A 14,692-nucleotide genomic window follows, 5' to 3' on the forward strand; every position below is an offset into this window, starting at 1 on the left:
TAGGTCCCAGAAATTTGATGAAAATATATCCCCCAGGAATCTAAGCACACGAATGAATAAGGCCTTTCTGCTTGGCCGGAAATAGCAGAGGGGAATAAATCAAAAGCAAAAAATAAAATTCAGAAGTAAGAGATGAAGGAGACTCTGTCTAGCGGGTTATATTAAGTTGGTTTCTCCGCAACAGATTGTTGACCTATTTCCTCGAGGGTTATTGTTTCTGTTTGGTTTGGGTCAGTAATTCAGGAAGTGATGTTTTCCTTTATGGAAAAAAAAAAAAAAAAGTAAAATAAGTGCTTTCACATCATGAAGATAGCGCTAAGTTTAATGGCTTGTCCAGCGTTTGAAGTCATTCCAGGCCCAGGTAGTGCGGTCAGCAGGGCAGCCTGTGGTTAGACCGCGTTCCTTTGAAGGAGCTGGTCCAGTAATTGCTAGAGAAACAGGGAAACAAAGATGTCAAGTCCAGATCTGGCATCTGTGTGCCACACACATCACACCTGCTGGTGGCGAAGCCGTTACCTTTTTGAAGACTTCAGCACGGAGTCTGTTACTCTGTAAGATCAACCTTTTCCTTTGTTCTTCTTTTTTCTTTTTAACCTCCGGCAAGTTATTATAAATTCTGAAAGGGATTCAGAAAACATTTTGAATGGTAGCAGCACAGCCTGCGTCTGGCATGGAGCGGGAGCCTGTCCTGTTAGCAGGCTCTTACATTTCAAAGGGAGGATCCCGCAGATGGGCTCTCTCAAAGCCCTGAGATACCAAGACAAAGGGCTTCCCTGACAGTCCCCGGGACAGGGCTGCATGGCAGGGGACGGCACCTTGTCCCTGTGCTCCCCAGAGTAATGCAACAGGCAGAGTCCCACCAAGGGGCCAAAGCTGGAGAGGCCAGTTATTTATTTAGAAGTCCCTTTTTTTGGTCCCTCCAGTCTCTATGATATTAATAATTAACTACTTAATTATAAAGTGAGGGATTCTAAGCCTACTGCTTTGTTATTCTGATTGTAAACTTATCCCCAAATACCTTTTGCCACTCGATTTTTGCCTTCTTGTGACTCAGAAAAGGAGCAGCAAATAAATGGGAGTAGCAAGAATTATAATGCTAGAATAAAACAGATACATGTGTGTGTGCTTACCATGTAACCTATTGCATTTCTGAATAAGCTGTTTCCAAATACATCCCAGGCATAAGTATTATGTTCTTATCCTGATGTAAAATTAGAAGCTTCCAAGTTTCAAGCAGGGCCCAAGGGATCCTTCTTCTGGACACGTCTTTCCTACCACCTAACAGAAACTGTTGGGATACCGACGCCCACCATATGTCTGCTGGAACCTGCCGACACGGTGGGGTCACTGAAACTTGAGCGTTTGGGTTGCTACACACATGGCATGCAGCTAAAATTTCTCTTGTGCATTTTCTATCATGTTTGAAAGCCTGACAAAATCTGTTTAAGATGTTCCACTATTAAAATAATAAGTCCAAAGTCTAAAAATACTGATGATGACAATATTAGCAGGTGACATCTTAGTTCTCGGGCACTCGGCTTGAATTGTCTGACATGAACTATTTCATTTAATTCTCACAACAGTTGGAAGAAGAATAGAGTTTCCCACCATTATATAAAGGAGAAACCCAAGCTCCAGTGAGACGAGGAGACTTGTGTAAAGTCTCGCAGCCAGATAACAGTGGGCTGGGATTTAAACCATGGTCTGTTTGACTCTTACTTGGCGACACTGTCACCCAATCACGTAGCACAAAGCTGCTCGTGAGGGCCAGGAAATGTCCGTGCCTAGCACAGTGTCTGACACACTGTGGGCAACAACATGGATTGAATCAATGCACAAATAAGTGGACTCGTAGTTGCCACATGCAGGAGTGATTCTAGAAAGAACTGGGAGAGAAAATCACAAAGGGATCAGGAGGAAAGTGGACACGTCTCAAAGCTCCACAACGGAAATTCCTTCGGATCTGTATAGACCTCACTTCCTGCTACTGACCGCTGAATCAGCTGGGGAGTTTAAAATAGAAACCCCTGGATCCCAACTCTGTAGCTGCTGTTCAGTATTTCCTTTAAAGAACTTCCCAAACAAATCATGGTCCATCCATACAACAGACCACTCTGCAGACAGTCAGAATGAATGAGAAAAATATCTTTTGACACCAAAAGGGCTCACAGACGTGTTGTGAAGTGAAAAAAGCAAGCTACCCAAAGATAATGTACAGTATGGTACCATTTATGGTTAGAAATCACATAATTGTATACACACAAATAAAAGTCTACCTTAAAGCAGAGAAAGGCCTGGAGGGATACACAGGAGACAGGGCTGGGGCTGGGAGAGTGAGGTGTGGGTGGCAGGGGGACAGTCGGTCACAACAAAACTTTAGGTATATCTGCATTGTTTGAATTTTTAAAATGAAAATATAATTTTGAAATATAATTAAAAACAAAAATGCAAAGAAAAAAGCCCTGGCTTGATTCTGTGGGTGGGTCGGGGCCAGAGCCCACCCAGGACACAGCCCGCAGAGCAGAGTGAAAACCCCGACTGCCGAATCCACCAGAGGCGACCAGCTGGGAGAAACCAACGACTTGGGTGCAGCATCCCCCGCCTCAGGTGTCCTCTTAGAGCCTCAGTTTCCTCTTTGGTAACAGGGTAGGGCAGTACCTCTGACTGCTAATGCTGCTTTGAGATCTATTACTCTAATTGCTTAGTTTTCGAAGCTCTGTAATGGCAGCTTTGGGTTTGGGGACTGGGAGGGGGTGATTTGGCTGGATTTTTTCACTAAATTGAAAAGAGACTGCATCTGGCATAAGGTATATGCAACTTTGCACTTCTGAAATAGCAAGTCTCAAAACCCAGCAGTCCTTTAAAAACCCCAATTAGAATGCTATGAATCAGGCTTTAATGGGACGTCTCCTTTCTCCTCACTTTCACTTCCTTATTTACAAAGAGGCTCCCTATAGATGATCTAAGTTACCTGATTATCATGAAAACAATGTAATCATGGTAAAAGCAGATATTTTGTGCCTGGAGTGAGAAGACAAGTATTCTTCCTATTTCAATGGTTTCTCCAAGTGCACTATCAATTTGATTTAATTATTGTAATTCCTCCTTGTGCTAGATACTTTATTATAAACTAATGACATTTTACTTGCATGAACTTGGCCAACACTGCTGAGCTATTATATTTTGGTTAGGAGGCCGGGTCTCAGAAAGAATGGCAGCCTTTGTGTGCACCAGATTGGTGAGAATTAGTGGAAGTCTTGAATAGTAACCTGCCAAGCAGAGGAGGGAGAATGCGCCGTAGCCAGGCCGCCAAGCCTGTTGGACACGGAGTGCCTGGAAAACCTGCTTGTGGCCCCTCTGTGGCTCTGCTGGCTCCTATGTGCCACCAGCTTCCAAGTTTGGCTCCTTCAGGCCCTGCCACAGTCAAGACCCTTGAGAGAAACAGCTTCTCTCCTCCTCATAAAGTTACCTTCAAAGGGACAGTGACAAAGCTCCTGCCCGGGGCGGCAGTGCGAGCATGCAGAAGAGTTCCAGTTCAGAGTACGGGATCTCTCAGAGACCAATTACCAGATCGGGTTGGAATCCAAGACCTACCCTTTCCTAAGGTCCTTCCAAGAGCATCATTAACATCCAGAGGCACATTTCGACAACTGCACTCATTTCAGCCACTTTTTCAGACTTAGAGCCAAAAAGACCTCAGACCTTAAACTTGGACCCAGAACTAGTGGCCCCACTGGACAGCACCTGAGTTCAACAAACCACCCCAGCTCCCCTCCCCAGTTTCTTTCCATGTCAGGCAATAACCAAATACCTTTTAGATCGCATATGCATCTCCTTCTCTGAAATGCACCTTTCTTTGGGTTTGAACAGGTTATCTGGAAAAAATAGAAGGAGGATTAACTTCAGAAGGTACAGAATATTGCATATTTCTCAAGAAACACTGCGGTGGATTTAGTACATACTCCGTTATTGCTCCTCAATCTAAGCCACACCCTGTTCGAAATACTGCAGGACTCAGTAGAGACTGCTAACATCGTAAGTGATTGCGCTGACAATCGGCCAACCAACAGGGTTGGTCTTAATGATAGTCAAATAAAGGCATGAAGTATAATATTAACATCTAACCTATTATACATTATGGAGAGTGATTTCTTTAAATTCTTCCTTTAGCAACAGAGAGTCCTAGTTTTCTAAGGAAAGTGCCAGAACATAAGGTCATCCCACCTACAGAAAAATCCCTACTCCAGGGTTTTGAGGCCTCTAAGGAGAAGGAACTCTCCCAGCTAGCCCTAGAGCAGTTCGTAAGAGAACAGTTTCCCTGGTGTCTATAGCCCCCTGTCAAGGCTGCTCAGCTCCTGCAAGATGAAGGTCACCTTGTCCCCTTTCTGATGTCGGGAAAGGTAACAGACAACAACATAGTAGTCACGTACACTGAGTATCCGTTGATTGAGAAAGCACACAGAGGCTAAAAATCACCATGAGACAAGAATGCTTTTCACTGTAAGTACACATTACTAATCATAGTGACATCTACAGACGGCACACGTAAAACTGTTGTGTGTTAAAAATAGTGTACACCCTTTGGTAAAAAGTGAAAAGGGGCCTTTGCAATAACTCTGAAATTTCCAGCTCTAGACTAACCAAGGGTCGGCACAGGAAATGCTCTGGGGTGCATGTTGCACGGGCTGTATTTGAACGGCTGCCCTGGTTTCTGAGACACCTGGGCAGTGACCAGATCGCTCAGCAGAAGCAGATGGAACCTCGGCTTCCTTGCCAAGCACCACAGCGTGGGAATGGGTTCCCCTCGATCCCCAACAGAGACCTGGGTGTGTTTCTATTTATCTCCTCCCCACCCCGGGGCCACCCCCCTTTCTCACAGACCCAGTGGAACAATAAAAGCCTTTTCAGGCTTGAGAATATGCCAAATTTTCCAGGAATATCTGAGAAGGTAGGATGGAGACAGGGATACTAAGAAATTTCTTTCTCTCTGGAGAAATATAACACAGCTACTGATTTACAATACGGAAAGCAACGCAGTGGCTGAGTTTGTATTCCATCTAGTTATTGAGTCATAAGAGAAAAGAATATGGCACCATCACTGAACTTCAAAGACAAGATTCAAAGGAGAAATAGGAAAGAGAAGTTGGAACGTTTCCAATGAAGGGGAAAGGTCACCGGTGTTTAGAAAGGTGAAGGGCCATGAGAATGCCAAGAAGAAAATATCACCATGGAGACCGTGTTGGGCCACGATGCCTCCCGGCCACCAGCCCTGGCCTCGCTCCAGGTAGGGCCAGGGCCAAGGGCCTCAGGAAAATCCCAGCGACATTTCCCAAAACAGGGAATGTGAGCCGAAGTCAGTCAGGGTCTGGGGCGAGCAAGATGAGAGTGCTTGAAGACTCCCACTCAAACAGGGGAAAGAAACTTCACACAGAGAATTAGACTCGAGTCCAGATTAGCATTTCTCAGAGCTGCTCAAGGTCAGGGTGAGGCCAGTGTGGACAGAGGAACGGTGCCCTGGGGGGATAAAAACATTACAAGTTACATTTGCAAGATTTTGATCATCTCACTTCAGTCGTATGTGGTCTACTCTGGGAAATTAGATTTTTTTTTTTCTAGTTTGTTTCTTTAGAGCACCTGATACCACAATTAAGCTTTGGTTTTATTTCCAAGAGGAAACAAAAGCACATGTGAGCTATTCGACACCTCCACTGTTCTGTTTTCTGAACTCCCCTTGGCCTGCTGTGCCAGAGCAGAACTTTAGATTCCGGGCCCAGCAGCCCACGTTAGGTGAAAAACAAACAGGTGTGTATCCAAGGGGACCTGCCCAGCTGACGGGCTCGACCCCCCACCTTGGGGAAATGTTTGCATGTTGGTTGCTGCTGACTTTGAGTTTTCAAAACAGCCCCAAGACCATCTGATGAATAGCAGGGGCTTCCTACCCTGGAGGAAAGAGAGACAGAAGGGGTGGTTTGCAATAGAGCAAGTGCATCGCCAACGGCTCCCAGCCTCGCCAGAGCAAAGGGAGCACACCTACGCTGAACGGCCGTGGGATTGATATTTTGAAGGAGGAAGCGGCAAAGGAGGGGGAGGGGCAGCACTGTACACCTGAGTGGTCAGCATTATGATTTATTAATATATTACAGTAACAAAGCTAGCATTAACGGGATGCCTCCGTACATGATCGCAATTAATCTTCACAGTAACCGTGTGCTCATGGTGTTTTGCCTGTTAGCGTTGAGGTCATTGAAGTTCAAAAGGGCAGAGTGTTCGCCGCTCGAGTTCACACATAAATTCCATCACACAGCGAATGAGTGAGCGGCAATGCTGGGCTTCAGCCGCATCAGCCCAGCAGGGGCCACTCGTGCTCCTGACCTCAGAGCACTGCCACCAACTCGTGGTCACAGAATCCGTATTTTGGGAGCCCCGAACAAATGCTCCTTCACTTCCCATGAGACCAAACCAAAACTTGTTTCTCTTACATTCCTTCTTTGTACATTTAAAGAGCAGTTACTACGTTGCTAGGGGATGCTTAGAAGGAAAAATAATACATAAGATCCTCCCTTCATGAAATTTCGCTTGTTGAGAGAGGAGCTGGCCAATTAACAAACTAGCTACAAAGTATCCAGCAAGTGCTCTGATGAAAATGAAATGCTGCCTCATAGTAAACGGGACCAGGGTGGCAGGAAGACCCCCTGGGGAGATCTTTACACCAAGACCTGGATGACTGCAGGAGCCAGCCATGGGAGGGTCTGGGAGAAGGGAACAGTGAGCTCTGGTGGCAGGAACTGAAAGAGGGTCATTGTCATGCAGCTGTAGTGGGAGGGAGGGGGCTGCAGAGGTGAGAGCTCAGACTACTGTGCTTGCCCACCCGGGTGACACCTTGCAGCCAACCTGGGGATTTTAACAAAGATTTCTGTGCACAGGCACTGGAATCCCAACCAGAATCTCTAGATGGTTCCAACGTGTACCAGAACTGGGAACCATCCATGCTGGGTTTTGCAACCCTGTTTAAAGAGCTTTGCAAACCTATTAAGGAGTTTGTCTCCTAAGTAAGCAAGATGGAGAGCTATGTGGAGCTTTCAACATGAGATTTGATTCTTATTGCTAAAAGATGACCATAGTGGCTCTTCAGAACATGAACTAGGTGGAGGAGACCCCCAAATGGCAGCAGCTAGACAGGACAGGGAATTGCAGCCGGGTGGGAGAAAGATGGCAGTGCTCAGGTGGCCAGGGGACTCATGTGCACTGGGCAGGTAGAAACCAAGGTGTGGAGCAGGGAGAGATGAATCAAGGATGATTCCTGGGCTTTGGGTTTAAACAACACATTCACTTAACAATTGCTATGTTTTATCTCCTTAGTGCTAGGCAGTGGGGACACAGAGATAAACAGACTAAGGTCTCAGAGCCCAGGGTGAGAGAGGATAAACAAGGCCTTTCAGTGCCAAGACCAAAGTCTGCACAGGGAGAAGGCAGAACTTATGAAGGAGGGGTCACGTCCCCCGGGGAAGAGGGGGACCCGGGGAGGCTCAGTGGCAGGCGGCGGCAGAGCTGAGCTGTGAAACAGAGAGAGATGTCCCCCGACAGCCAGTGGGAGGTTGAGGGTGGGAAAAAGGGTAGCCCCAAGCAAGCCACATGGACCTGCCTGCAGCAAGAGGAGCACTTTTTCAGGGTTCTCAAAATACAGATTCTGCAACCACGAGTTGGTGGCAGTGTTCTGAGGTCAAGAGCACGAGTGGCCCCCGCTGGGCTGATGGGGGCTAAAGCAAGGTCATGGACGGCACGACTCACGGGGTTCCATTTCCTGGGATGGAAACCCAACCTGCATGAGCTTGGTTCAAAAATACAGTGAAATCCCATCTATAAATTCCCTTTTAATGGAAATTATACCTTTATAAAATTAAAGTGACTGGTGAGAACAATTTTCAGCCTGCTTATGGGTCTTTTATAGATTTTCCTTGAAGCTTTGTGGATTCTAATTCCCTGGTACAGAGGAAAGAGACTGCAGTTGTATTTACCTCCAATTATCATTCAAATAGAGAAGTTCCCCACCCGATAAATGGCCCATTTCTGTATTTCTGGAAAATACTTTTCTCCCCCCTATGAATGTCTTTTGCATCTGGCTCATTATTGGATCCAAACCACAGTGCCTGTTCTTGATTTAATTTGGCAAGGCCAGGCTGCCTTAAGCCCTTGCCTGTTTCACAGTCAGCAACCAACCAGGTACCAAGACTTTGGTGCTTCTAAGGCTGCTCTATGCTAAGCCTGCTCTACGAAACCTAAGTTCTGACATCCCATTAATCTCTATAAATGCATGCGGGTGTACATTACAATCCCCACATCACACCTGTGCACACACTCATGCACCCACACAGGGACACATGGCCTCAACATTCAGACCGCTGACAGCGTCACCAGGCAGCAAGGATCACCCTGCTGCCAGCATGCTTGGTTGTGAGGCTGCGGCTATTTTCCCTCCATGCAAAGCTCATATCTACAGCTCTGATTCAAAGCTTCATTTTCCCTATTGAACAAGTAATCTAAATGATAATCAAGTTCACACGATTTATTAGGACAATGTGCTCCCAGAAGCCTATTTTCTGCAGTCACCATGAACACTTTGAAGAATGTTTCAGACGTTTGCTTCCCCTATCTTAGAAATACCAAAAGCAAGAGCTGCCTGTTGGAGAGAATTCAGCAGGGAGCCAACTAGCCAGCCTGGAGTGTGGATGCCGCACCTGCACCTCCTTGAATCTTCTGTTAAACACTGGGCCTCTGCAAAGGAATGGAAATGGGGTGTGTTTTGGGGAACCCCAGTGTGTGTGTATTCTCAGATCACAAGGCTGTTCATTATGCCAGTTTCAAAGCCACTCAGCAGCTGGCTGTCCTGCCACTGGGGTAATTACATTGCGGTTTTCAAGGTTTCAATCCAGTTGCTTGCACGTCATTTCTATCCAGCTCACCACGGCAGAACCTCTAATTCGCTTGATGTTGGCAACAGAGGAGTGGTCTACCTCGGACTGCTTAGCCCTCTGGAAGTTAAACAGCACACATTACACTGCGCAAGGTGAGCTAAAGACTTGTAGGTTGTTGGGCTTTGAAGTGCTCTTGTGGTAATAAAATCTTGTGCTGGATAAACATTCTCATTTTTCTAAAATCACTTCTAGCCTTCTGCTGCTGAATGCCAGTTGCACGTGGTGGGCGGCTGGTCGCGGGCCCTGGCAGGTGAGTGACAGCCGCACAGATGCCGGCATTGATGCCAAAACGATGCTGTGGGCCAGTTACCGCCCAGACAGCGAGAGATGCCCATGTCGCAGTTTGGAAACACGAGCCTCTCACACCCTTCTGACGAAGGAATATAAAATTAAAACAGAATAGACCAGAGGGTCTCCGGAAATATCTGTTTCTTTTTGTATACTCATTTTGAGAAACAAGGTGTGAAGGGGCTTCTGGCTAAGGAAGTGTGAATCATTCACTTCCCCAAGAGCTCTGCTCCTGCACACAGACTTACCCCTGAGCTTAGGGCAGGGTCACCACCTAGGGACAGGTGCTAGGGAGCTACGGGATGGATTTGATAAAGGGCCTGCCCCTTTGGGAGGGCTAGTGATGAGACTCCTCCCCCAAGAACACTGGTTGCCTGCGAGCCTCCTGTACACCTCCCCTCGAGAGAACCCTCAACGCTACGTGGGCAGGTGAGGCCCGGGGACCAGAGCTTTGGCTCCTCTAACTGGGGGGCCCAGACCCCCAAGTTACACATGGCTATGACAAACATTTTTTGGAGAACAACAGAGTCTTGATGTACTCCCTGACCCCATCCCGCTCTGGCTTTCAGGGCTAAGAGCACTATCATAGTCCCATCTCCACTCCCTGGGGGTCTCCCCCTATGTGATTCTAGACTTGGCTTATGGCTGTCTTCCTGGCCAACTCTCCCAAGTGGCACATGGACCCCCTAGAGGACAGGGAGTCTCTTCTCTACCTGCTTCTTCCTCTCCAGACCCAACACTCCGGCTTCTTCCCATTTGTGCTCCATCCCTTATGGCCAAAAGACACCAGGTGCTCGTATTTCTATTGACTGGCTGGTTACTCCTCCAGAGATCCAGCAAGGGACAAAGGAGTCCAAGGATCTCCCTTAGCTCCCCCTAAAAGCCACAGGGACTACCTCCTAACTCGGGCTGCCAGTCCTGCCAAGGACCATGAACAACAAGCTCTACCTGTGTGAATTTAGTTCACCCTGGTGTCGGCAGGATCAGAGACTCTCACACTAAACCAGATCCCTCCTTGAGACCAGAAACTCACAACATGAACCCCAGCTAAGGGCTCTGGTCAGTTGCCTAAAACATGTGTTTTCCCCAGGGGAGCTTGGCAGTGGCTGGCAAAGTGATAGACTGTTTTCTGCAACGAGCACACTGTCAAAATTGCAGGCAAACCAACTGCAAAAGTGGCAGCTTCACTGAGCCTCTAGGATTTAATGATTGCAATTCTTAATGACCTCACTACATATGACAAGAAATTCCTAGTTTCTTTCTGCTTACCAAAAATAAGAGCATTAGTAAATTAAATATTATGCTTTTGTGATGTATACATATGGATTCCTTTGGCTTACCTGGTGTAACACGGTGAAGTTGTCTTGTGTCTAAGTGTAAAGACCTGGGGTCACTTTGGGACTCTGTGCTACGTGCTCTGGGACAAGTTACTTGAGCCCCCCAAGATTTTGATCTTCTGCTCAGTGGGGACAGAATCTGCTTTAAGATTCTTGGATGGACTTGTGGGGATGTCCTGACTGCGCTATAAACTATGAAGACGCTGATGGCAAGGCTGACTGCCCCCGTTCCCCAGGCGTCCCCCTCTGCACCTGGCTCCCAGCCCCCAGCATATGTTTCAGTTCATCCCTACAACATCCCACTAACGCAGGTCGTCTCTCCTCTTTACAGCTGAGGAGAGCGGGAGGTCTTGCGGTTAAGCAACTTACCTCCAGTCTTCGAGTAAGTAGGTAGGAGACCTGAGAGTTGAGTACTGATGAAATCAAAGCTTTAGTCTCTGCAGAAGATACAAGGTTGTGGTTTTCCAAAGGGGGCTTATATTTTCCCATAAATGCCAACATCTATGCAGCTTCTACTTGCCTTCCAATCCCTGAACCGGCAGCATCAGCATCACCTGAGAACTTGTTGCAAATACAAATTCTCAGTCCCTACATCAGGTCATCTGAACGAGCAATTCTAGGGCTAGGCTAGTGGTCTGTGTCTGCCCAAGCTCTCCAGCTGATCCTGATGCTTGCTTAGGTCTGAGGACCACTGTTGCCCCAACAGAATGCACAAGAGTGATGAGGAAAAACACCAAGTGTCTACATGGATTTCAAGGCTTTGAGGAAGGATTACGAGATATAATATAGCATGCCCAGCATATAAATAATGAAATGTTTTTTAGTATGAGTGTGTCGCAAGCATTGCATGGAACATATTTATGCTAAAAATTTATTTGTTGTGGATCTGAAATGCAAATTTAACTAGCAGCCTATATTTTCATCAGATAAATCTGACAATCCTGCTTAGCGTGCTAGAGAACCTCTCTATACCATGGCAACAGTCAGGCCTCCAGCTGCAGAGTCCGTAGTGTCACTGTCTGAAGCAGCTGCAGTGGAGGCGGTGCTGGGGAAGGCAAGCCTCTGCCCTCGTCACGCGGTCCGCTCTCTGGAGTTTATTGCTTCTTCCTGCCATGTTCTCAGCTCAATGGCATGGATGAGCCATCCCCCTGATCTTCTTCCTGTGGTTATTTCACACTGTAACATCTGTGAAGACTTTCCAAAGGGAACATGACCGCCTCCTCTTTTTCCAGAGGACTTTGTGCTGGGCACCAGCACATGGTGGTGTTGCAGATGTCAGGGAAGCCCACATGGAGACAGTTCCAGGCAGGGCCTGTTGTCAGGAAAGCTTCCATTGAGGCAAGTCCAGGCACAGATGGAAATCTGCACCATTTACCACTGCCCAGATGGGGCCCAGGACCCTCAGCCATCATTTCCTGGCATTGCTAGACCAAAGGGATGCGGGTATGAGACTAAGACCACTGTCCCACAGTCCCAGATTTCTATGGAAAATGGTAAATGGAAGCTCCAGTTCGGGGTTTCTTTAGCAAAGCACTGTAGATTCCTAAAGCATTGTTTCCAAAGTGGACTCCTAAGAGTTTGATGAAAACATTCCAAGGTCAAAGAAATTTAGAGAAAACAGTATTAAATAAACTTAAGTAATTGTCTTCGTTACAGAACTTATCCATGCCTTTAACATGTACTGGGCATTGAAACTGCCAAGGAATACAGTATACAAAGAATAACATATTTTTCAAAGGAATCTGAAGGGACTGGTTCTCTTCTGAAATGAATTGTGAGTAATGCTTGGCTAGAGAATCCTGGGAAGAAGAGTAAGACCAACTACAGGACAACAACAGTTATAATCCTCATTTTTCAAAATTATTTGTCCCCATTGGATAGAATTTTATATGTTTTATATGTGTGTGTATCTATCTATCCATGTGTGTGTGTGTGTGTGTGTGTGTGTGTGTAAGAAACACATATATATGTTTTTATATATAAAATCTGGCATACTTTCTTTACATTTTCTTAAAAATATACACATGCCATTACCAAGACAGCAGTGGAGGGTCCAAGGGCACCTGTGTCACCATTTCCCCAGACCCTGGAGCTGTAGTCTCTTCATCTGTGCCTGTGCTTCAGACCCTCACTCCAAGCCACTCCATTGGTGCCATGCATTACACACCAGGATCACCAGGATCACCATCACCACAAATACACCTTTAAGATAGATCCAGTGCCAAGAGGTATCCCCTTGGCCTTGATATCCCTGGTAGGAGAAAAAGAAAACAGGAAGACCCCAGCAGCCTTTGCTACAGAGCACCCTAACAACCCTCACTGCTGTTGTGGACACCTACAGCCTTGGCCACTGAGGACACCTGCAATCTTTGCCAACGGCAAACATAGCTGACAGAGCAACACATAAACGATGCCACTGTACCTTCACTGGAGCCAGAACTACCATACCTCACCAAGCCAATATTACAGCACCCATTTGAAAGGGACAATCCCCCCCCCACACATTGAAACCAGTCCATAAAGTCTGAAAACAGTGACCATCAAACGTACAGCCATCAATGCAAGGCAACAAGGAACATAGGAAAAAAGGAAAAGAAACATAACACTGCCAGAAGAATGCAATAATTGTCTATAAATGAACCCCAAAGAAGTGAAAATGTACAAATTCCCTAACAAAGAATTTATAATAAAAGGAAGCTCAGTCAACTACAAGAGAACAAAGAGAAACAATTCCATGAAATCAGGAAAACAATACATGAATAAAATGAGAAGTTTAACAGAGAGATTGAAATAATTAAAAAGAACCAAATAGAAATTCTGGAGCTGAAGAATATAACAAATGGAATTAAAAATGCAACAAACAGCATCAAGAGCCAAATTAATCAAGCAGAAGAAAGAATCTGTGAACTTAAAGATGGTTTACTTTAAAATATCTAGTCAAAGAAAAAGAAATGAAAAGAAATGAAGAAAGCCTACAAGATTTATGAAACAGCACCAAAAGAGCTAGTTTTTGCATTATAGGAATTTAAGAAGGAAAAGAGAAAGGGACAGAAAGCTTATTTAAAGAAAACAATAGTTATTTATATCTGGGAAAGATAAAAATATCCAGGTACAGGAAGCTCAAATGTCTCCAATAAGAGTCAACCCAAAGAAGATGATACTAAAACATACTATAGGCCGGGCGCGGTGGCTCACGCCTGTAATCCTAGCACTCTGGGAGGCCGAGGCGGGTGGATTGCTCAAGGTCAGGAGTTCGAGACCAGCCTGGGCGAGACCCCGTCTCTACTAAAAATAGAAAGACATTATATGGACACCTAAAAATCTATATAGAAAAAATTAGCCGGGCATAGTGGCGCATGCCTGTAGTCCCAGCTACTCGGGAGGCTGAGGCAGTAGGATCGCTTAAGCCCAGGAGTTTGAGGTTGCTGTGAGCTAAGCTGATGCCACGGCACTCACTCTAGCCTGGGCAACAAAGTGAGACTCTGTCTCAACAAAAAAAAAAAAAAAAAAAAAAAAAAAAAAAAAAAAAAAAAAAAAATACTATAATCAAACTGTAAAAAATCAAAGACAAAGAGAGAATTTTAAAAGCAGCAGAAGAAAAGAAGACCCTCACATACAAGGGGAACCCACAGGCTATCAGCAGATTTCTCAGCAGAACCTTTGCAAGCCAGCAGATAGTGGGATGATATATGTGAAGTGCTGAAGAAAAAAAAAAACAAACAGTCAATCCAAAATGCTTTACCTAGACCTTAGTAAAGCCATCCTTCAGAAATGAGAGATAAAGACTACCAGGAAAACAAAAGCTAAGGGAGTTCATCACTACCTTACCTGCTTTATAAGAAATGCTAAAGGAAGTTCTTTAAGCTGTAACAAAATGATGCTAGTTAGTAACATAAAAACATATAAAAGTATAAAACTCATTGATTAGAGTAAGTACATAGTCAAATTCAGAATACTTTAATGTGTATAAATCACTTGTACCTCTAACAGAAAAGTTAAGACACAAAATAATTGAAAATACCTACAGCTATAATGATTTGAAAACAGAAACACAATATAAAAATATGTAAATTCTGACATTAAAAACATAAAACA

The 14,692-nt window shown here is 45.4% G+C and overlaps 1 protein-coding gene across 3 annotated transcripts in view; it reads right to left on the bottom strand.

The window, feature by feature from the left end:
- Nucleotides 1-389: 389 nt before the first annotated feature.
- C28H10orf90 (chromosome 28 C10orf90 homolog) overlaps nucleotides 390-14,692 on the bottom strand; it is a 195,067-nt gene continuing 180,764 nt past the window's right edge. For all 3 annotated transcript variants that reach the window (XM_069460698.1, XM_069460697.1, XM_069460699.1), the window contains 3 exons: nucleotides 3,812-3,875; nucleotides 517-616; nucleotides 390-428 (listed from right to left, as the gene is read on the bottom strand). In XM_069460698.1, the coding sequence (XP_069316799.1) occupies nucleotides 390-428; nucleotides 517-616; nucleotides 3,812-3,875 (203 nt within the window). The remainder of the gene's footprint in view (nucleotides 429-516; nucleotides 617-3,811; nucleotides 3,876-14,692) is intronic.

This window comes from Eulemur rufifrons, chromosome 28 (genome assembly GCF_041146395.1).
Source record: "Eulemur rufifrons isolate Redbay chromosome 28, OSU_ERuf_1, whole genome shotgun sequence".
NCBI classification, from domain to species: domain Eukaryota; kingdom Metazoa; phylum Chordata; class Mammalia; order Primates; family Lemuridae; genus Eulemur; species Eulemur rufifrons.